The following is a 23,550-nucleotide window of genomic DNA, read 5'->3' on the forward strand; positions in this document are numbered from 1 at the left end:
GTGAGCCCCTGAGGATTCCAGAGCCTAGCCGGGAGCAGGCATGATTTTAAAAGTACATGAAACAGTTCGAAATGTTCTAAATTGGATTCATGGGCCATCACAATGAACTGTTCTTTTCTGTGTTTCCTAATAACATTTTCTGGAACAGTCTTCTCTTGGTCGCCTCTTTCCGTTTGTAGTCCCTTTTCTTGGCACCTAGCTGGGATCTTGGCAATGGTAAATGTGTATCTTTTCTACTGAGCAACCTGGCTAAGTGGGAGATACCAAGGAAATTGACATCGTGTGTATCTATTACCACAGGGTGTCAAGGGTGCAGGAGGGACAACAAACAGCTATAGAACTCATGGAATCTGGTCCGCCAGTTAGCACAGCCACAAAGGGTGTGCCTGGAGCGAGGCAAATCCCCGAGGACTACTACGTGTCCTGGGAACTACGAGTCCTGAGGACTTCATGCTGTTGTGGAGTTTTCTGTACTTGTTGCCTTCACCTCTCTCTTACGCTTAGAGTTGTAAGAAAGCTCTACATGGACTTCCAGCCCCTCACTGGTCCGTGTCAGTGCGGTTCACAATAATAGCGCTTGATCTTTCTCAAGCATTGCTGCTGGAGCAGATTGATGATTTAATCACGGCCCCACTTAGAGATGTAGTTTGCTAGAGATGGCCACCACACTTAGAAAGCATTTGGGCAGGGTTGGGGATTTAGCTCAGTGGTAGAGCACTTACGATTTTCCTAAGCTTACTTTTTGAGGAAAATAATAAAATCATGGATCCTGTAAGTAAGAAAAACTGCCTGAGAACCCCCCCCTTGCTTTCTCATACTTTGTTAATCTGTAACAAGTTGCTTGGTTACAAGTGTGTGTGGGTTCTTGAGAATAATTCATTGTTTTTGTTGTTTACCTTCCTATGTAGAATGTTTTTCATGGAAAGGTCTTGGGGAACGCACTGCTTTTTCATAGTCATTCACTAAAGAAAAATAAAATGTAATCACATTGAAATTCTACATTGCTTAAAAGATTCTGCTGGGGTGTATAAGACGTGGCAATAAAATAAAGTTGTTGGAACTTTGCTCCTCTCACCAAAAATGTGTGTATGTGTATGTATGGAAAGTGACTGGAGCTTTGAGCTGTCCACTGAAGGCATGAATGTGCATATGTCTGTCTGTGTGTATGTATGTATATATGTATATATGTGTATGAATATGTATCTGTCTCTGTGTGTGTGTGTATGTATGTATATATGTATATATGTGTATGAATGTGCATATGTCTGTCTGTGTGTATGTATATATATATGTATATATGTGTATGAATGTGCATATGTCTGTCTGTGTGTATGTATATATATATGTATATATGTGTATGAATATGTATCTGTCTCTGTGTGTGTATGTATGTATATATGTATATATGTGTATGAATGTGCATATGTCTGTCTGTGTGTATGTATGTATATATGTATATATGTGTATGAATGTGCATATGTCTGTCTGTGTGTATGTATGTATATATGTATATATGTGTATGAATGTGCATATGTCTGTCTGTGTGTATGTATGTATATATGTATATATGTGTATGAATGTGCATATGTCTGTCTGTGTGTATGTATGTATATATGTATATATGTGTATGAATGTGCATATGTCTGTCTGTGTGTATGTATGTATATATGTATATATGTGTGTGAATATGTATCTGTCTCTCTGTGTGTGTAAGTATGTATGTATGAATTTGTTGGAACTTGCTCATTGGAGCTTGTTGAAGTTTGCTTTGTCCATCCATCCATCCATCCATCCATCCATCCATCCATCCATCCATCTAGCCGGTGTGTGTGTGTGTGTGTGTGTGTGTGTGTTGCCTGCATGTAGTATGGGTACCATTTTCATGCACGGCACCTTAGATGTCAAAAGATGGTGTGAGATCCCCTGGAACAGTATGGTTGTGAGCGGTGGGCAGTGGGAACTGACCCTACGTCCTCCGCATGAACAGCAAGTGCTCCTACCCACTCCTCATCTCTCCAGCCCCTTTAACAGTGGTTAACAGTCTTCCTCGAGGTCATGCCTTCCTTGTGGGTCATGGACCTATGCTCTGGTCGGAAATCCTTGTCAGGGAGTTTATCTAGCAGTTATTACCTGCTAGACAGCTCTGTGATGGCACTGATTGTCCTGCTCAGAGCCTTTACAGAGAGCTCTGAGTGACTTTTATTGTCACGAGTCATACAGAACCTTAGTAAATATCTGAGAGTCAGGGGCAGACAGAGGTGACATTCCTGCGTGAGAGGTTCCACCTATGGCCTGGATGATGAGCTAAAGCAGAGAGCTGTGGGTCTGGGGCAGTGTTGGACAGGAAACATTACAGAGCATGAAGGCTAGAGGAAGACATTCAACAAAGTGCAGGCTGGAGAGTGTAGCGGCTAACCCCGGCATCACAGTTAGGACAGGATCCAAATCTATCTTCAGGGCTGATCATATGACTCAGTGGGTAGAGGCATTTGCTGCCAAATCTGATGACCTGAGTTTGATCCCAAGGCTCCCCTGGCGGACAGAGAGAACCCACTCCTAAAAGTTGTTTTCACCTCCAACATGCACACTGTGGCACATGTAGCACATGTGCACCTCTCCAGTAAATACATGTAATAAAAATGTAAAAACCACTGTAGATTGGACTCTGGGAGAGCTTCCAGAAAGCTAACAAATACTGTGGGTGGCTGATGGCCCAGGTGCTAGAGAGAGTTAGAGAGATCAGGAGCAATCTCTAAAGGTAAAAAGTGAGTTCTCCATGACTATCTAGAATATTCAGAGACAAAAGAAAGGGAAATAATGACAGTTTTTATATATCAAATGTTTGTAAGAATCCAGCGTAGCCTTTGTGTATCAAGCATCTGTAAAAATCTAGTCAAGTAATAAACTATAATTTTTCCAATGTTCCTTTTTTGTGTATTTATTTGCTGATAATGTTGCATATTTGTTTGTTTCATTTTGTTTTTCTGAAAGAGTTTCTCTGTGTGGACCTGACTGTCCTGGAACTCACTCTATAGTTCAGGCTGCCCCAGAACTCACAGAACTCTGCCCCTGCCCCTGCCCCTGCCCCTGCCCCTGCCCCTGCCCCTGCCCCTGCCCCTGCCCCTGCCCCTGCCCCTGCCCCTGCCCCTGTCCCTGTCCCTGCCCCTGCCCCTGCCTCACAATTAAAGACATAAGTAAAGACACAATTAAAGACTGGCTTGCATCTATATCTTTAATGCCAGATTTGTTGATGAATGTGATGGGTAACTGCAATAGTCCCTAGAGGGAAGAATTGCCGTCACCAGATTGAAATGTGGGGACATTTCCCTGATTGACGCAGTCCCGTGTGGGCGACTTTCACTGTGTTAGGAAGGTGGCTAGGTTGAGCTGAGAGTGGCTTTCTCCTCCTCTTCCCTCTGCTTCTGCTTTAGTTCCTCCCCACCCTCTACCCCCTGACTTCTCTCATTGCTGAACTGTTATCTGAGAGAAACCCTTTCCTCCCCAGTTTGCTTTCGGCCATGGTGTTTATCACAGCAACAGGAAAACAAGCACTACAACACACCATTGGCTTTTCCTACCACAGCTATTGACATTTGGCGAGGATCCAGAAGAAATTCAAGATACCGTATATACTTATATATTATATGTCATTATTTCTCCGTGGACACTAGAGGAGTGTAATGGTGGCAGACAGTATGTGCATTGCAAATCCACTAATGTCAATATGTGCACTTTCAATGCACGAACACCTTCACTGCTGCTGTTAATTCCAACGCAAACTTGTCTATCTCGGATGTGGATGAAATGTCTGAATGTAAGTTTAAGAAAATTCAGGACAGAACAGCTCATGGATCCCTCTTGGTCAGTAAGATGCACAGGAACAGTCAGCCAAGGGGGGCACAGATTGTCACAAGCAGGGGTACATTTATTTCTCAAGCACGTCAGGCAAACGCCGCAGCCAAAGGTCAGTACAGGAAAACAACAGCTAAGTCTCCTGAGTTCAGTCATTTAGAAGTCACCTTTGCAAATGTTGCCTTACCCAACAGTGGACAACTTTAAGGTTTTTGGAGTAGTTCAAACAGACGAAGGGATCAGATACCACCATAGCTGTGAGTTTTGCCTAAGCTGAGTGTGTGTGTGTGTGTGTGTGTGTGTGTGTGTGTGTGTGTGTGTGTGTGTGTGTATGAGGAAGAGTCCATTGTTCATGATTAAACCTGAGTTCCTTTGTTGAAGGAGAATGGCATGTTAGAGAAGCATTTGAAAAGCAAGGAGTTAGAGAAATACTCTACCACTTCAGTTTCACTCACAAGCTGAAAAATCTAGGCTTATCATCAAATGATAATCACACTAGGTAGCTGGGTGGTGATGGTGGTGTAAGCCTTTAAGACCAGCACTCTGGAGGCAGAGGCAGACGGTTCTCTGAGTTTGAGGCCAGCCTGGTCTACAGAGTGAGTTTGAGGACAACCAGGACTGCACAGAGAAACCAGTGGACAGGAAGTTTCTCAGAAGACTCATTTCTTCTAGCTCTCGCTCCTGTGCAGCTCCACTTTGTCCGAAGGGGAACTACAGCAGGGTGACCTTTGACCTAACTTGTTTGCCATGCTCTGAGAAAGAGCGAATGATCTGAGCAGGGAAGCGGTTATAGACTGCAGCCCTGAACGTACTGAAAGAGGTTTTTGTGCTCACAGTTTTTCCTCCATGCCTCCCTGTAAAGAAAAGCAAACAGAAAAGGGCTCAAATCCATCTTCTTTATGAGATGCACACTTCCAAACTCTTGAGAGCCAAAATAATATATAAACAATAAAACATGAGCAACAGGTGCATCCAGAAAGCAGTGACTCAGTGTGTGCACAAGTGCATTGCTTCTCCCAACACCCTCTCGGGAGCGCAGGACAGAGGAAATTGTGTTGAGTCATGCATTTCATTTTCTTATGGACAGTTTTAAGATATGGCAAGGAAGGAGTAGAGTGAGGGAAATGACTGTGTGTGTGTGTGTGTGTGTGTGCGTGTGTGCGTGCATGCCCGCCATGTGTGCAGAGGATAGAGGAGAATGTCAGTTTTTTGAGGCAGGGTCTCCTGCTGGGCCTGGTGCTCACCCAGTTGGCTATGCTGCCTGGCCAGCACCGCCCCTGGGACAGCAAGCACACACCTCCACGCCTGGCTGTTTTTTGTGGGGTTTGGAAAGCACTCTCAGGTTTTTATGCTCGTGAAGCCAACACGTTTACTGAGTCATCTCCTCAGTCCTTGACTGTGGGAATTCTCAGAGTATCCTAAAGTGACTCTAGGAATAGAAGTGGGGGATTCTGAGTTTCTTACACGCTGAGCCAAGAAATGCCATTATTTTGTTCTTAGAATGTCTGCTCTTAGGTGTCAGTGGGAGGGGAGCTTAAAGCAGTTCATCCCACCTAGCACCCTCCCCCTGCCCAATATCCCCCAGATAGGCTTTGTCTGTGTAGCCCTGGCTGTCCTGGAACTCACTCTGTAGACCATGTTTGGCCTCAAACTCACAGAGACCTTCGGCAGTGATCTTTGGCCTGCATCTGCCTAGGCCAGAGTGCTGGATTAAAGGAACGTACAATGCCTGCCCCCGCGCAGTTTTCCTCTTTAACAATGAAAACATACCATGTAGTAATTCCTCGTGGATCCTTCACGATCCTCTTCGCACAAGTTACACTAGCCTTGATGTTATTCTTCAGCAAAGCTAGAGGAGAAGGGTGAGGAATGAGAGAGCCCGCACAGGAAATGCATATTCCCTTTAGATTCAGTCAGCTTTGCTCTGTTACACTGAGTGAGCACTCCAGGACACCACCTCCGTAGACCATCTCCTGTGTCTGTCGGAGGCATGCCCCCCACCCCCCCATTCTGTCCCTCTTATCAGGACACAAATGCTCTCTATGTCACGTAATAAAGTCACTGGAAGTTTTAGACTTTCTAACCAATATGGAAGTGTTTCTATGTACCTCACCTAAAGTCAAACGTGCTCGGACTTTCCCACTCAGGATTTCTGCAAATGAGAGTTTATCTTAGAGAACTAGTATCGCGATGAGGCAGCAGTTAAGAGCACTTGTTGCTCTTGCAGAGGATGGGGGTTCATTCCAAGCACCCACACGGTGGGGGTTCACAACCCACAGCCATCTATAGCTACAGTTTCAGGGGATCCACAGCCCTCTTCTGACCTCCTTGGACACCAGGCATGCATGCAGTGCACACACATATGTGCAGGGAAAACATTTGCACACACAAAACAAATTACTCTAAATTTAAAAAAGAGATAATATGAAAAGTGCTTGAATACATGTATGTGACACTGTCCTTCGCAGCAATTTCTAAAAGGGAAAAATGGAAGTAATATTAGTGCTTAACTCTAACAGTCAAGCCAGCAGACAGAGTAAACGTACAGTGGAGTTTTATTCACACATTAAAAGTGATAACACAGAATTTGTATTTGTTGATATGGCAATAATTTCGAGTGGTGAGAATCAAATTATAAATATATACATATATGTGTGCAGGTATATGCACACAGACATTAGAATTGAACTTTGTCAAGCACACATCAAGTATTTGTATGTGTACAATATAATTTTATTTATACACACACTATATGCATTCTGGAAGAATGCATACCAAAAGTCCGTAGTGTCTGTGAGCCACTTGAAACATATTGTGGCTGCTACATTTTCTTACTTTTGTTAGAAACTTGATTCTTTGGTCGTAGATGATTATATAATGCCAAGTGTTTTAAAAGTAAATTAACAAGATTTAAAAATGAATATTCTCTTCTGGTAATTTTAACATTTAACCATTTAATGCTTGTTTGATTTTAACATTTAAATATTACCGATGTCAGTGCTGATGTGTATTTCAGGAGCTAAAAGGTTACGTTCTTCCCTTCTAATGTATCAAGATTAATGTTCCTGGACTATGATATGCTGTATTTCTTATGAAAAGAAGTCAGTTTCTCAAATCCATATTGTCTTTTTTTTTTTTTTTTTCGGAGCTGGGGACCGAACCCAGGGCCTTGTGCTTGCTAGGCAAGCGCTCTACCACTGAGCTAAATCCCCAACCCCTTTTAAATTTTTGTTATATTGTCTTTTTTTTCTTTTTTAGTTTCTCAAATCCATAAAGCCATAATTTAATTTTCCATGAGCGACAACCATTATCGAAGAAGAGTGTTGGGCTTTTTTTTGAGATACAAGCCAAAGAACTTAGAAGTACAATATCATAACATTTTGAATTCACTTTAATACAACACTAGGCATATTACTTAAATCACGTGGATGTTTTTTATACTAATATCTAATTTTCTGTGTTTTAAGAGCATTTGACATAAAAGGACATGGAGTCAATTTATCCCTGAGCTACCCCTAAGGGAAGAGGAGGATTTCTTCATTAATGTGTTATTCTAAACCGAAGTATAATAGGAGTAAATATTAGGCCATTTTCATAGGTCCTTCTAGAAACATTTGAATGTTAAAGCACCATCTTCTTAGGATACCAAGTTTTTTTCCTTGACTGAGGACAGCACCCAGGATTTCATGGAAACAAGTAGGGGTTCCACATGACTGTCACCGAGCCCTCAGTTCTTACTAGGGGGACAGTAATTACTACTTAGAGGTTAAGATGGTATGCTTCTAAGTCTGTGATGAACACAAAGTTATGCTGCCATTGGTACTGAGTGTCTTTCTTGTAAGTTCTAGTGTCATCTAAATACTTACCTTTGCAGGACACCCGACAAAAGTTCTTTGATCCTGGGGTTTTGCTGTCATTACACCAGTATCGGCTACTAATCTGAAATATCCCATAGTTGGTGCTTCGGTCTTCATGGTTGTATTTTATAGCTTTTGTGTCATAACCACTCACCGACTTAGCCAAACAGATCCCTGAAAAGAAGTTATTTTATTTATAAGCAGTGAGTTTAAATGAATTACACTGTTCATCCTTTAGGTAGCTGATTGTACTTTTATTAATAACTTGCTTTGTAAGCATAGGAATATATTAACTTGTAACATATCTTAATACTTTAGTGTCTTTTGCTAGGTTTTCAAGAGAGAGAGAGAGAGAGAGTGTGAATGTGTGTGTGTGTGTGTGTGTGTGTGTGTGTGTGTTACAAATAGAGGTCAGAGGACAGCTTTGGAATCAGCTCTCTCCTTCTACCATTACCTGGGTTCTGGGGTTCACCCCTATGTCATCAGGTTTTGTAGCAAGTGTGTTTCTCAGCCAAACCATCCATCTGACCTCTCTTTTGCTCACTGTATTTCCCAGGCTGGTTTCCTGGGCTCCAGTCAACTTTCCACCTTGGCCTCTTGAGTAGTTAGGACTACACTTGAGGGCCACCATTTGTGGGTCAAAGCTTTAGTTTTAAGGGGCCCTGGGAGAATGTTTTTGTAATGTAAGTCGTTTTTGTGATAGTCAGCAAGGTAAGGTGCTTCTAAAATTACTAAAATAGTGTTTCTTCCATTGCTTTTACACTCAGCCCCCCTTTCCGATTGATCATTCCTCCCCGTGCATGCTCTGAAGTGGCATTTCTCAGAAGGTATAAAGCAGAGGACACTCACAATTCGCCAGGCTGATTCCTTTGAAGCCACCTAGTCCAAATCTTTGTAGAGTTCTGGCTAGCAAACATCGGTTGAGGACCTTGCCCTGGACTGTGATGGAAAGCAGGAGGAGCCCCAGAGTGAGGAGAGTTGGGAGAGCCTTCATGTTGCCTGGGAACCACCTCAGTGACTGCCCCGAGCAATCAGGCCCCAGTATTTAAGCATCTCTCAACTCCCTTCACCCTCTCTGGTTTGGGGTCTCTACCTTTTGAGCTTCATGCAAAGCAGGAAGTTCTTATTGATCTGCAAACTTCAAAAGCATTTCCCCCCAGTGTTTGAACTGAGATATTCTGGTCTAGAGAGAACGATGAAATGATATTGTTCAAAGACTTGGCTCACAAAGAACGGGGAGCTAACCCTGCTTCCAGAGCAAGAAGCTCACTCTGTTTCATCTTGAATGTCAGCAATACAAAGAGAAATAAAGCAGTTGTTTCACTGCTTAGAACACAGTATGTCTAGAAATTAACGGTCTTTTTTTTTTTTTTTTTTTTTTTTGGGCTCTTTTTTTTCGGAGCTGGGGACCGAACCCAGGGCCTTGCGCTTCCTAGGCAAGCGCTCTACCACTGAGCTAAATCCCCAGCCCCTAAATTAACGGTCTTTTAAAATTAAATTGTTTTGTGTGCATTTTGCATTCATCTTCTTTTCACTTTAAATTCTCTTACACAGACCTTCCCACAAAACGAATCTTTTTTAAAAAAGATTTATTTATTATATATGAGTACACTGTCGCTGTCTTCAGACGCACCAGAAGAGGGCATCAGACCCCATTACAGATGGTTGTGAGCCACCATGTGGTTACTGGGAATTGAACTCAGGACCTCTGGAAGAGCAGTCAGTGCTCTTAACCACTGAGCCATCTCTCCAAACCATGAATCTCCCAGTATTTAGCCTGCTATGACTTTGTTTAGTCAGTTTCCTTTTTTAGATTTTCTTGGTTGTAATATAAATTTTGAATTGTTGTAAATCAGCACTTTGGTTTCTTTCTTTCTTTCTTTTCTTTTCTTTCTTTTTTTTTTAACCTTTTTTTTTTTTTTTTTTTGAGACAGGGTGTCACTGTGCAACTGGCTGGTCTGGAAATTGCTACATAGACAAGGGTGTTCTTGAACTCTCCCACCTCTTGAGTGCTGGTATTAAAGACATGTGCCACCATGCCTAGCAAACAGTTTGTTTGTTTGTTTGTTTGTTTGTTTTTTTAATAAGTTTCTTATTTATGTCATCTCCTAGCATAAGCAAAGGAACAGAAGATGAGTGAACTGCTCATCATTTGATAGAAGAAAAGGTGACAGTAAAACCCTGTGTGCTTTCTGATCCACACCAAGAGTAACAGTAGTGCAAACCAGTGCTGTGGGATAAGCTGGGGTTCTCTCTACTCATCTTTTTGCTGGGTGAAGTTGAGTCACATGAAAGTTATAAGAGAGAGAGAGAGAGAGAGAGGGAGAGAGAGAGAGAGAGAGCGCCTAGTTCTGATGCAGAGATGGGAATAGTGATGAACTTGGATCCCTTGTGTGCTCAACAGTGTGACTTCAGGAAGACCCTCGGCATGTTCACCCCTCAGGGCAATGTGAGGAAGAAGAGCGAGGGCCCTGATCATCCTCAATGGTTCAAGATACACCTAACAGGCAAGAAATCCAGGAGCTATCACCGCCGTTTTGGATCTGGACCCATAAAACTATCTTTAAGTATAAAGCTCATGTGAACAACTTTCCAAACATCTTCCACACAGAGTCTTGTCTCCCTCTCCCCAAATGCATTTCCACGTAAGAATATAAAAGGGTTGCTAGGAGTAGTGGGGCTTTAAAAATCCAAGTGACCCAACAAACACGTGCAGCGGAGCATTGCCTTCAGAAGCCGCCAACTCGGGGTGCTGTGCACGCATTCTTTAACACCGTCCGAAACCCCCAAACAAGCATGCCCAGGATCTGCCTAGGAAGGAAGTCCTGGAGCCATACGAAATGCCAATTTTATAGTTAAATCTCTTTTTCAACGATGGGAGTTGCCCCGTTTGGCCTAGAGAATACCAGTTTGGGGGCTGGAGAGATGGCTGAGTCATTAAAAGTTAGGCTCACTCAGTGGTAGAGCGCTTGCCTAGCAAGCGCAAGGCCCTGGGTTCTGTCCCCAGCTCCGGAAAAAAAAAAATTTAAAGCAAAAGTTAGGCTCACAACCAAAAATAAAGAACATTAGTTTTGGCTCTAAGTGGTTATTTGAGCATCAAAATCATGACTAATGCCATTTTTTCCAGATTAACTTTGATTCTTTAATAACAAGTGCTGAGACTTGGGGGATTCTAAATAGCAGGAACCAGATGAAGGTCCTGGCTAGCTGCCTTGTGCCCTTCCTGACTCAGTGCACAAGACCACATCCTTGTTATCTGCCAGGCTTTGTCCCTTCTGTTAACAAAACTGTTTTTTTTTTATTACAAACATTTGAACAGTGATGAACTTGACCTCTCAGGAATGGGATAAGCAAATGTTTGCTTAGCATCCAGAGCCAAGATGGTATCAGCCATCCAGTGGGACTACTTTAGAGGCCAGGAGGTGGTTCTGATCTCAAAAGGTCTTTCTCCAGGTGCAGGACTTACTATTCAATTATAATTTCTGCTTTATTCAAAATAGTGAGCAAACGACTTACAAATAAAAGGGCCAGCACACATAATGGTGGGCAGAGAGCTCACTCGGCCTTTGTAGAGCATACATGTCTTTGGTCATGTTTTAAAGGCTGTTTGTAGGTCCCAGACAATTCTGTCAAGTTGCAATGAAAAATAAATGCAGTCATGTGTCCATACTTAGTTCTTTATCCTGTTTCCAAAGATAAAGGAATTGATTATGATGAGGCCAGGAAGTTGGGGGTTGACTGTGGATCTGTCTGATATTTGACTGTAGCCCTTGAATGGAAACCAACTTCAAAGGTCAAAGTTTTGCCACAACTTATGGGAGTCTATAGAATGTACCTATAACCCTGTTAGAAGAAGTGCACTGGATACAGTGCTCCAACCCTTCCAATACCTAAAAATACTTGGGAAAGGCAAAAACAGTTAAAAAAAAAAAACAGTGATCTAAGTGATCTAAGCCATAGAGGAAGAACAGGAATACCAGATGTGATGAAACAAACCCCCAAGTGCCCACCGAAAGAGAAATCAAGGCAGAGCAGTCTGGATCTTGCCCTACAATCTGGAAAAACTAAGAGAATCTGGAGGCAGCCCATGGACAACAGGACAGGTTAGAAGTCGGTTTGTGAAGTCATTTAAAGGCCACCATCTTCTTTCCTGGGATGGAGAAGAGTCCGTTGCCCCTTCTGAGCCTTGGAGGAAGAATGGGGCAATCACTCCTTGGAGAGAATGAAGTGGACACTCTGGGTTTGAGACTTGAGGCTGAAGAGCTGGGCTGTAGCTCAGCTGGCAGAGTGCGTTCAGGTGCAGATCCCAGGTGGCTGCAGTGCGGCTTGCTCCTCCAGGCAGAAAATGATCACCATCTTGGTGTAGAGAGTACATGTGGCAATGTAGAGTAGAACAGTAAGGAACAGCCAGGCAATGGTAATAGTATTGCCAATATTTCTTAAAAGGCAGAGGAAGGAGAAGCCGGGAGCCTCATCATGGAGTCTAGCCATTATTCCTTTCTGCTCTCTCCCAACTGCTAGTGATCCTAGGTGTTGCTTGAGCATAATATATGTTTGCTGAAAGGGGAAACTCCATGACGTGGCTTCCATGACATGGTCCTTCACGATGGGGTGGGACTCTGCAGTAATGCAGCTGGATGCTTTAGGCTATCCCCAATTCTGTTATATTCTCTTATTTATGTTCTGTAAGTAAGCCCAGAATCCTCATTGGCTCACTGAGCTGCGTGTGGGTAAATTGTTACTTTGGTCTATTGTTGGTCTATGGGTGAGCAGACACATTCTCCCATACAAAGTTAAAGAAACATGAGTATAGAAGGACAGGGTAGCTAAAATCACAGTTATGGTGCCATAATCCAAACGGGAAGACAAAATAAAAACCTGCATTCAGAACTCTGAGCCAGGACCCTCTCCAGTCTGCCCCTTAGAAGCAACTTAATTGCTGTCTGTGCTGGTTGGTTTTGTGTGTCAACTTGACACAAGCTGGAGTTATCACAGGGAAAGGAGCCTCCCTTGAGGAAATGCCTCCATGAGACCCAGCTGTAAGATGTTTTCTCAACTAGTGATGAAGGAGGAAGAACCCAGCCCCTTGTGGGTGGTGCCATCCCTGGGCTAGAGGTCCTGGGTTGTATAAGAGAGCAAGCTGAGCAAGCCAGGGGAAGCAAGCCAGTAAGTAACATCCCTCCATGGCCTCTGCATCACTCCTGCTTCCTGACCTGCTTGAGTTCCTGTCCTGACTTCCTTTGGTGATGAACAGCAATGTGGAAGTGTAAGCTGAGTAAACCCTTTCCTCCCCAACTTGCTTCTGGGTCATGATGTTTGTGCAGGAATAGAAACCCTGAATAAGATGCTGCCTGACATAATAGCCTCCAAGTGAAATTCAATACAACTGTCTCAAGGAGGAGGAAAGACCACAGATGATGTGCTTGCAACTGTCAAAGGCCAGCTCCACTCATTTGCTTCTGATGTGACCTACCCAGGTCATAGGTTTGTCATTCAGCCTCTCAGTGCTTAAGGTTATATAAAATCAACCAAAAATCACCACATACTTTCCAAAGCTATTAATATGAAAGAAAAGTCAAAGCAAATGTTTAGAAAGAACTCAAAAAACAGGAGCTCAGGAAACACAAGATAAAGCATGATCCATGATGTGTATTTCAGAGACGAAGAAATATATACATCACATCTGCGGACCAAGCTTGATGATATGATAAATGATTGGAAGAAAAAAAGTTATAGCATACATTTAAAATGTGATTGCATTAGGAACACCTTTACTAGGAGAGCTAAGAAATGTTCTACAACCCTCTTCTACATGAGGCCCAGAGCAATGGCAGAAAGCATCCTGGAGGGTGCATAGCTGTTGGGGAAGGTGAGCATGCATTGTAGGGAACCCAGGAGAGGCGCCTACTAACTATGACCTCAGCTCAGCACTAACCACTGAATGTCCGTCTCAGGCATACACTGGGTCTAGTCTGAGGTCTCCCTGAGTTGTTTTCTTTTGTTGTTGTTGTTGTTGTTTTGGTTTTTACTGTAGTTTCTTGAGACACAGTTTGTTTGTTTATTCAGAAAGACCATTACCATCTCCCCACTCAAGGAGAACTGAAGCTCAGAGACAAGATCGATGAATTAGAAAAATAGCCTGAAATCTCCATTCACAGTGAACAAGTTCATTCCCACACGTAGCTGAGTTAGATCTGTTTGTTCTGATTTCTCTGATTTGTTTGAGAGTGAGCGTGGGGCTAAGAGATGGTCCCTGTGAGTCCCTTCCACTGTCTGCTCGTTCCTTTTGTTTCACGTGTGGGAACCCCACTGGTGCTTCACCCGAAGGCCACGGAAGGAACTCTTTTCTCTAATCCTCACTTTGCCCTTTCTTACTGTAAGCTGGCAGGTTCTCTCTGTCCCCCTCTCTTTCTGGCACCTATTCATGCCTGTTGGCATATATATTTCACAGCCTGCTTTAATAAGGGTCCCACCTCCACTCTAGCCCACCACCCAGCAGAGGCAGTGGAAAAGAACGTTATTAGGGTGTGGGGAGGTGAATCTTTTAGAAATAATTCTTTGTACTCCTTGTTCTCAGTCCGGTCCACTAGCAAACACCGAACGTGAAACAGCAGCTGCAGGCCAGTCCACTCAGCAGATGCCACATACGAATCAGCAGGGGCAGTTCAATCCAGGAATGCCACGAGAAGTTCCTTGGCAAGTTTTCTCTATGATGCCGCCACAGCGAAGCTCAGTAACAGAACATAAGGTGAACCGATATATGCCTGACGTCAGCGAAGACTAGTGAGGCAGAGAAAAGCAAACCAATGCCTTCCATGTCTGTGGGGTCACATTCATATTCCTTCTGAACATCACGTGTCCTGCCACGTGTCTGCTAGAGCAAAACATTCTTTCACGTGTCTGGTTTAGCATAACATTCTTTCACCCATCTGCTCCAGCAAAATGTCATTTGACACATTTGACTTTCCAAAGAAACCAGAAGTTTCCACTTCAATGGCTTGTAGTGATAACTCTTGGATAAGGATGATGATTGGGGTGCTGAGATGTATTCCAGGTAAGCAGGTCCTTTGACTAATCCTGGCCATCACAACAGGGAGTCCACCTCAGGCCCCGACAGAAGGACAAGTGCAGGGAACAGACAGAAGCCCTTATTTTTACAAGGTACTAGCAGTCCTTTGCCTGAGGGAGTGGATGTTCTAAGCTATGTGGTTACTGTCAGAAATGAGGCCACAACTCAAGAAGCGTGTGGGCAGACATCAGGGCTGTGCCTGCTGGCAGAGGCAGAGATAAAGGATTATTGATCCTACATTGTTGTTACAGCTAAAGTGGACTTGAGACTCAAGCTGAAGGGAAGGTGGGGCTGCCCGGTCTGTAAGCTGACCACACTAAGAGAGGCTGGCATAGAAGAAGGAAGGAGTTGGAGGATGCTTAAATAGCAGGCAGGCTTTCTCTAGTCAGCCGGCAGCTGGTCCAGCTTCCAGTCACCATGAAGGCTCTCCTAGTTCTGGGGTTCCTCCTGCTCTCTGCCTCTGTCCAGGCCAAGGTCTTTAAACACTGTGAGTTGGCCAGAATTCTGAGAAGTTCTGCACTAGCAGGCTATCGTGGAGTCAGCCTGGAAAACTGTAAGTCTCTCTTCTTAATGCCTCCAGCTAAGTTTTTAGAACAGGGACAAGGCAGCAATGGGTGACCAGAGGGAGCCACACCACACGCTCTCGTGTTTCTCGTGTTTGTTCCCTGTGTGTTTGAGTTAATTTGACTAAAAGCATCAGTCTTTGTCTTTTGGATCAGAGATGCTGGGTGAGGGCTTGGAAGGGACTTTGTGTGCCATGCTAAGGCGATAGGACCTGAGGTGCCCATGGACTGTCACTAGGTTTTCCAGTTGCTTCAGACTCGGCAGCCCATGAGAAAGGGGGCTGAGAACAGAGGGGAGACTCAGTCATTCAGAACTTGGGGTCTGAGATCCTGGACTGCCATGGTATTTGTCTTCCCTTCTCTTACCATGGTGTACAACTTCTGAGATAAAATATTTCAATTTTTTTTAACTTTTCTACACAGGTGAGAGGGCTCATATTGGCCCCTAGTTGCTGTATAAGTGAGGTCATCAGAAACTGAGTATAAAGAGACTTAGTGGTGGGACGATGTCACAGGTGAGGCAGGTACAAGATAGAAGGAGGCCTGTCATTGTATGAGAAGGAAGGATGGGCGGGAGAGAAATTTGAAGGGGGGAGGAGATGGGAACGGAAGAGAGGAGGAGACAGAGAGTAGCTGGGGACAACATGGAGGCTGACGTTAGGATTCCACACTGTACCTTTACAGGTTGTTATGAATGTTCTTAAGGGATGGATGTGTGCAGGGCTTTGTATGTTTAGATGGGCAATTATATCTTATCAATTGGGTCAGAGGTTATTGTGTTGTGTGTTCTTTCATGTAGCGATTTAAATGTAAGAAAGTGTGCAGCAGCTAAAGACACTGGGCCGCCGCAGAATTGGGATGTGTGCTTCTGGCAAGATATCTACCAGATATCTTAGGACACTGCGGTGCCGGATCTAGTGTGGGATAAAAGAAAGCTCTTTATTTTTTATATTTTCACCACACTTAGTAGCATTCTTTCACTCTGGGGTGGTCTTTAGTTTCATACAAGATGTGGAACAGTTCAAGGGTTACTGTGTGCTACGCAGATGCATTTCCACAGCTCTCACTTAATAGCTAGCTTTTGGTGAGTGAGAATATGTGTGTGTGTGTGTGTGTGTGTGTGTGTGTGTGTGTGTGTATTTGAATTGATGGATGGATGGACAATAGACAGATGGATGTAATCATAAAATAGCCTTTCTTGGTCTAATAGTCTTGAATGAAAGATCTAAGTAGCCAGCTGTGAAGCATGCATCGCTAATCTTAACATTTGGATATAGAGGCAGAGGACTGCCAGTTTATGCCCACATAGGCTACTTAGTGACATCTTGTCTGAGAAGAAAGAATTTTGACTTGAAAATTCACTTTGTTATAAAAACATTGCTCTGAGAACAATCCTTACTTTACTAATTAAACTATTTTTCATCTTCATATGTAGTTCCCATTGCTATTAAATCTACTAAGCCACTTTTTCCCCTATTCTAGGCTGAGGTGTCTCAAAAAACAGGGTCAGGGAAGGGTAAAGCCTGGAAGACGTAGTTATTTTAATTTCGTTGTTGTTGTTTTGGGTTTTTGCTTGTTTGCTTGTTTTGTTTTGTTTTGCTAAGACACAGTTTCCCTATGTAGCCCTGCTTAGCCTGGAACTTTTTTTTTCTTTTCTATTTTTCAGAGCTGGGGACCGAACCCAGGGCCTTGCACTTGCTAGGCAAGTGCTCTACCACTGAGCTAAATCCCCAACCCCAGCCTGGAACTTTTTAATCTAGGATAGGCTGGTTTCAAACTCACAGAGATCTGCCTACCTGTCTCTGCCTGGGATTAAAGGTGTAAATCACCATGCTGGCCTCATCTATTTTGACCTTTATGTTTATAATCTTCCATTATGTCTTTATTTACATAGGCTGTCTCTGCTTGCTCTTTATAGAATGAAGCAGGCTTTAAAAATAATATTTATTGATTTTATGTAAATGAGTGCTCTATCTGCATGTATGCCTACACTCCAGAAGAGGACATTGGATCCCATTACAGATGGTTGTGAGCCACCATGTGTTTGCTGGGAATTGAACTCAGGACCTCTTTAGAAGAGCAGTCAGTGTTCTAACGGGTGGGCCATCTCCGCAGCCCCTGAAGCTGTTTTAATAGCATGTGAAACAGTGTTCTTTTTTTCTGTGGCAGGTTTCCTCACTGCTGGTTTCTTAGTAGCTGGATCCATTTTCTGGACTTCTTCTGATTCTTGACACTCCTAGACCTCTTTTCTTGCTGTGTACTGGCTTCTTGCCTGCAGACCCCCTGCTCTGATTTGCCTTGAGCTGCAAATTCCACTTTCCTTCTTGGAGTTTGTGAGTTCCAGCCAGGCCAAGAATGGTACTGGGCTCATCTTTGTTTGGACTGTCTTATGTGCTACCTTGCTGGGGGCGGGGGGCAGGGATAGGTGTCTTTGGATCGCTGGGTTTCTCGTGATTCTCCTAAGGTTCATCATCTTGTGCATAGGACGGTTATAGCTCCTTTTTAGGGACTTTTGCGTTACTTTGAGCCTGACTCCAAGTGCCAACTGCTTACTGGAAATGAACATCAAAACCTCCCACAGGCCCAACAGTCTTCAAAATAACCAGCTTGATCCCGTTAAGCAGAGTAATACCCAGCATGCGACGGAAGGCCTAGATGATACCATGGCTTTCATTGTAGGTGACACACTGGATACTCGTGACATTGGAGTCTTGTTTCCGTCCTTGACGTTCTCATTGGCAGTTTCTTAAGCGGAGGAGCAGCCTCCTGCTCTTCTCGTAACTTTCAACCTTATCTCCAACCACCAAGGGCAGTTCAGGATTTCCTCAATACAATGATCTTTAGACCTCACTCAACGTGTGGAGACTGAGGTAGCCCAGGCAGAGCAGAAGGCAAATCTCTTTGTGGGTCGTGTGCATTCTGTGGTGCTGAACACACAGGTTTTCATTAGTGCCACATGTGGTCTCCCTGACTCATACTTCCAAAGAAATGCTGGCCAAACAATGTTTTGCACTAATTTCAACTCTGGGATTCCATTCACAACTCTGCCAATACCAGACAAGGAACTGATCACATGACTTGCTAATTCATGACAGCAAAGGGCTGCCTGTAATTTTCACCCAAGTTGGACTGAACAGAGTTCACACTATCTTGTCGAGCCAAAGCTGTGAACTCATCTGGCAAATGACATTTTTGCCAGATGAGTCGTCCTTTTCAGAGTATACCTGTGGAGGGGAGAGCACGTGCCATTGTGAGGAGAGGTGAGCCTCCTCTCAAAATGAAAGTTCTTTTCTGAATACCAACTCTTGTTTATTCTTGGTAGAAATTGGTTTGCTCTTAAAGAGGTATTCTTTAGGGCACTTAAAAACCACTTGCTGACTGGGCACAACAGTTTCACCTACTTGAAGGGCAGAGGCAGAGGAGCGCTTGAGACCAGAGCCTGAGAAATGCAGCCACACCCACGCCAGCTCAAGGAACTGATGTTGGTGTCTAATATAAGTGATTTGGTGCCTCGACTTACTGATAAAAATTCTTTTTCTTTTTAGGGATGTGTATGGCTCAGCATGAGAGTAATTTTGATACAGAAGCTATAAACTACAACTCTACTGACCAAAGCACCGACTATGGGATATTTCAGATCAATAGCCGATACTGGTGTAATGATGGCAAAACCCCAAGAGCAGTGAACGCCTGTGGGATACCCTGCAGCGGTAAGACAAGGCGGGTTACAGTGGCAGCCAACAAGCCATCTGCTCTAACTGCAAGAGCAGAGACGCTGTGCAGGAGGCAAACACTGGGGGAAGCATCAGGAGCCTGGGGAGACTGCTTTACTGTTAGAGTCGCTGTTAACTACATCAAAATTAGCCAACTAAGGCATTAGGTTGTGGTGTAGTTTGGGGATAGAAAGCTCTGTCAGAGGGCCCGTGGTCGCACTGCCAAACTCAATGAATGAATGAGTAAAACGAAATAAGTAAAGGCTGGACAGACAGTTCTGAAGGAAGAGTCATGCCGGTTTGACCCCAGCAGCACAGAAAAGCTGTTTGGTGAGGAGCATTTGTAACATCAGCACCCGAGAGTGGGACACAGGCAGGGGCGTGGGGCTCACTGGCCAACCCAGCACAGCCTGCTCTGCAAGCCAGGTCCCAATGGCAGACCCTGCCTCAGAAACACTGGGACTGCTCCTGGGGCAGTCCTCTACAGTGACCTGTATGAGTTCCTGCTCTGTCAAACTTGGTTGCTAACTTTCCTGAGAGAAGATGGACTTGGGGCATTCATTCTTTGCGCCTTGCTTTGTCTGACTGAAGGAGCGTTCTGCACACTCAGCTGTAGTCACCGAGAAGAGTTCGAAACACCAGCAAAGGAGAGACATTCTCAGCCTGGGCACTGCGAGCATCCACTTAAGTGGAAGCCTTTGGGAAACGCTCCTGCGGAATGTCAATCCTGCTGTCCATACATGTAAGGTTATATGATGCATGTAAAGTTATATGATGCATGTAAAGTTATATGATGCACATATGCGCTCATGTGAAGACATGTGACGATTTTACAGTTTTACATAAATTATACTTACACAGATGCATGACATAGCTATCACTGAAAAACACATCTGCGGTAACAAATACTGACCCGGAATCTCATCTTTAAGAGGGAATAAACTTACGGTAGCAACACCGTGCTTGAAGACAGCAAGCTCTAGTCCGATGTCTTAGAGCAGAGGGGCTCCTTGTTCTACAGCAGATGCAGAGTTAGGAAGAGAAAGGCCTACACGCTGCTTTCTTTTCTAAAGTATTGATTCATCTTTATGTGTGTGGGACTTTTGCCTGCATAGGGGTCTGTGCATCAGTGAGCCTGGCAACTGTGGAGGCCAGACAGGGCTCCAGAGCTCCTGGAACTGGAGTTACAGACAGTTGTGAGCTGCCATGTGGGTGCTGGGAATCAACTCCTCTGGAAGAGCATCCAGTGCTCTTAGCCAGTGAGCTTCTCTCCAGCCCCTGGTTTTTCTTTAGGATAAATTTTCACTGGTGGATGCTCAGGTGACAGGTCTCTGTCTGCCCTGTTTTCCAGTGTGTGAATGGAGAGGGGCTTCCCTCACCCTAGCGCACAGACACACAGCCTCCAGTGTGTCCTCACCACCCAAAAGGCTTCCTCAGTTTTCATCAGGGCTGGGATGCTAAGAACCCAAGTAGTTACACAGGCTCAAACCCACGACCACTCAAGCATATCCTAGACCCACCGGGGACCCTATGAACGAGAAATAGGGTGACTCACACCAAGTCACACAGAAGGAGCCCAGCTGCTTTAAGACAGAAGACTTAAGTGTGCTGTTTCAAGCACAGAATATTGCTACTGTAATTTTATTCCCTCGTTAAGATGTGAATTCGGGTCAGTATTTGTTACTGCAGACATGGTTTTGAGAGAGAATCAAGAGACTGTCTCCAGCAATCACGCACGCACAGACACTTGGGAAATAGTTCCTTGAATTCCCTGCTCACTGCCCCAGAGGAAGCTGGCAGGATCTGACCTGAAGTGGTTCTATAATGTCCTTGACATTCCTCACTCCTGTCCTTCAGCTCTGCTGCAGGATGACATCACTCAAGCCATACAATGTGCGAAGAGAGTTGTGAGGGATCCCCAAGGCATTCGAGCATGGTATGTTGGGACTTTGGAGGGGAATGGTTGGCTCTGTTGACATATGCTGTCTCAGTTAGGCTTTTACTACTGTGAACTGACACCAGGACCAAGGCAAGTCTTATAAGGACACCATTTAATTGGGGCTGGCTTACAGGTTCAGAGGTTCAGTCCAGTATCATCAAGGTGGGAACATGGCAGCATCCAGGCAGGCATGGTGCAGGAGGAGCTGAGAGTTCTACATCTTCATCTGAAGGCTTTAGGAGAATCCTGGCTTCCAGGCAGCTAGGGTGAGGGTCTTAAACCCATGCTCACAGTGACAAACCTACCTCAACTGGGCCACACCTCCAAATAGTGCCACTCCATGAGCCAAGCATATTCAAACCATGACATAAGCAGTGTGTGCCATTCTGAGAGCTGTGGGTACAGTTGGGAGCTTTTCCTGCATCATCACTTTTAGGGAATTCCTCCAGGTTTTGAGAGCCCCCCCCCATGAGACTACTTCCTTCTCAGGCCTGCAGATGAGTTGTAGAACCCGTGGGTTCTACAACATCAGAGCACAAACAGCTATGTAGACCCAGGCCCACAGTCAGTAGCCTGTTCTGGGTGCAGGCACAGCGTGCATCACAGCAGCTCTTGGCCCTGAACCCAATCTCCTTTAGTGTCATGATTGCAGTATTCTGTCCCCAGGGTTTGAGTGTGTGCACCAGAGGAGACACATGTTAACCATTTATCCCCATGTCTCTTTCCTCTACAGGGTGGCATGGCAAAGACACTGTCAAAACCGAGATCTATCCGGGTATATTCGGAACTGCGGAGTCTGACCGCAGTGCACTTCTACTCAGCTCACTCTGTCTCTTTCTCACTGTGGGAGTAGCTATGGGAAAGGTCACACTTCCTTGCTTTCCCCTCAAACCAACAGGGCTTTCACTTCTCAGTCTCCCAACACACTGCACACTGCTCCCAGCATCCCGCACAGTCTCACCACACACATCTCTGCACATCAGGAAGTAATGCACAGTAGGCTCCATCGGGATCCATCTTCATCAGCCCTGTGCCGGATACAAACAGCACATATTTACAGGAGACGAGTTGATCTTGGGGAATGGCAGTTGTGTGAGTGCCAGGGCTTTGTATAGGCTCAGCACCCAGTTAGAACAGCCTCTGTGGTGGACCTGGAGGGCTTTTGAGGGCCCAGGACTCTCAGTGGATGAGAACTGAGACTGCCTGAACTCAGAAACTTATGAAACGTGTGAGCTTTCAAAACAATATCTTCTTAGAGCTGGCCTGTTTATCCTGCCTTCAAAATAAATTCTCAGCCCGTATGCCCGTCTGTTTTAACCCTTGAGAGGATGTTCCCAGTCTTGTGAGGTGCTCAGGGGGACCAGTGAGCTGTGCTTGTCCATGTCTTTCTTAAGTAGCTTCATGCACACTAACCAACTCTGAGACAGATGAGCTTGTACCACCAGACAATAATCACTAGAACAGATCTAATCTCATAGAGAAAAAGTATAATTCTCATTAAATGATTTTCAATGCACAGGTTGTCTTTTCTTTACTCTGAAATCGTGTGTCTGGGGGAAATTGTTTAATATTGGAAAAAAGTCAACTGGGCCTACATCCTTACTTACACTTAACCACAGAGAAATGAAAATTTTAAAATTTAAATCAATTTTGTGTTCATGAGTATTTTCCTGTATGCATGTCTGTGTGTCATGTACATGCCTCATGCCCTCAGGATCCAGAAGAAGGTAATAGATCTCCTAGGACTGGCGTTTACAGAGTCCTACATATGGGTGCTGAGAATTAAACCTCACTCCAGAGCAGTCGTTGTTCATAACCAATAAATCATCTCTCCACCTCCTTTGTTTTTTCCTTTTTCCTTTCAAAAAACATCCAAGAGAGACCAGCTTCACTCTTTCACGGTCACGTCTGAAATGTAGACTCAGAGGTCACTGTCCAGATGAGTTTGTCATTTGGAGGCTGGAGGTTTTCCTTCAGCCGTCACCTGCCAACTGTGGTCAGTGCCTGCCCAGGGTCCTCTGCAGCTCCATTCTGTCCAGGAGTGGGCATTTGACGTTGTTCTGTATCCAAATAGGAGGGATAAACACGGTCAATCTTAGTCCTTTAGTAAATGCGTTCTCATGCATACACAGTGGTGACTTGGTTGACATGTCTTTAGCAAGTCTCCAGCATTTGAATCCTTGCTCTCCAGTTGGTGTTAGCTTAGTGAAGATTGGGAGGCATGGGCCTTGCTGAGGGAAATGAGTCACTAAGGGTGGGCTTCGAAGTTTCAAAGGACTGTTTCACTGCCAGTTAGTGCTCTCTGCCTCCTACTTATTGAGATAGCGTCCTCAGCTGCTGCTCCAGCTTCCTGCCACCATGCCTTGTCTTTCCAAAGGACACTAGTCCTCTGGAAAATGTCAAAGTAATTTTTATTCTCCAGATGTAATTATCCTCTTGGAGACTTACTGCTGAACACACCCACCCTCTCTCGTTCTCTCTGAATTCTGGCTAGCTAGTACACCTCAGCTGTCCTAGCTCAAACTCCTCACTAAGGTGGACTGATTTCAATCTGCCT

At 44.5% G+C, this 23,550-nt stretch overlaps 2 protein-coding genes across 4 annotated transcripts; one reads left to right on the plus strand and one right to left on the minus strand.

Moving 5' to 3' along the window:
* Nucleotides 1–3,219: 3,219 nt before the first annotated feature.
* RGD1306474 (similar to RIKEN cDNA 9530003J23) lies at nt 3,220–14,821 on the minus strand. Of its 2 annotated transcripts, NM_001108746.1 has the most exons (4): nt 8,559–8,778; nt 7,719–7,883; nt 5,623–5,701; nt 3,906–4,706 (listed from the first exon to the last, which is right to left on the minus strand). In NM_001108746.1, the coding sequence occupies exons 1-4, from the start codon at nt 8,701–8,703 to the stop codon at nt 4,640–4,642; spliced, it is 456 nt and encodes a 151-aa protein (NP_001102216.1). In that variant the 5' UTR covers nt 8,704–8,778; the 3' UTR covers nt 3,906–4,639. The 2 variants fall into 2 exon arrangements, with proteins under 2 accessions (XP_063119867.1, NP_001102216.1); XM_063263797.1 differs by having other exon boundaries at nt 3,220–5,701; nt 8,559–14,821.
* A 344-nt stretch (nt 14,822–15,165) lies between these two features.
* Lyc2 (lysozyme C type 2) lies at nt 15,166–22,509 on the plus strand. Of its 2 annotated transcripts, NR_172125.1 has the most exons (5): nt 15,166–15,331; nt 18,887–19,051; nt 19,646–19,796; nt 20,912–20,990; nt 21,727–22,509. NR_172125.1 is itself a non-coding variant. In NM_001394393.1 (4 exons), the coding sequence occupies exons 1-4, from the start codon at nt 15,196–15,198 to the stop codon at nt 21,791–21,793; spliced, it is 447 nt and encodes a 148-aa protein (NP_001381322.1). In that variant the 5' UTR covers nt 15,166–15,195; the 3' UTR covers nt 21,794–22,509. The 2 variants fall into 2 exon arrangements, 1 of the variants encoding a protein (NP_001381322.1); NM_001394393.1 differs by lacking the exon at nt 19,646–19,796.
* The last annotated feature ends 1,041 nt before the right edge of the window (nt 22,510–23,550 follow it).

Source organism: Rattus norvegicus, chromosome 7 (genome assembly GCF_036323735.1).
Source record: "Rattus norvegicus strain BN/NHsdMcwi chromosome 7, GRCr8, whole genome shotgun sequence".
Lineage (NCBI taxonomy): Eukaryota > Metazoa > Chordata > Mammalia > Rodentia > Muridae > Rattus > Rattus norvegicus.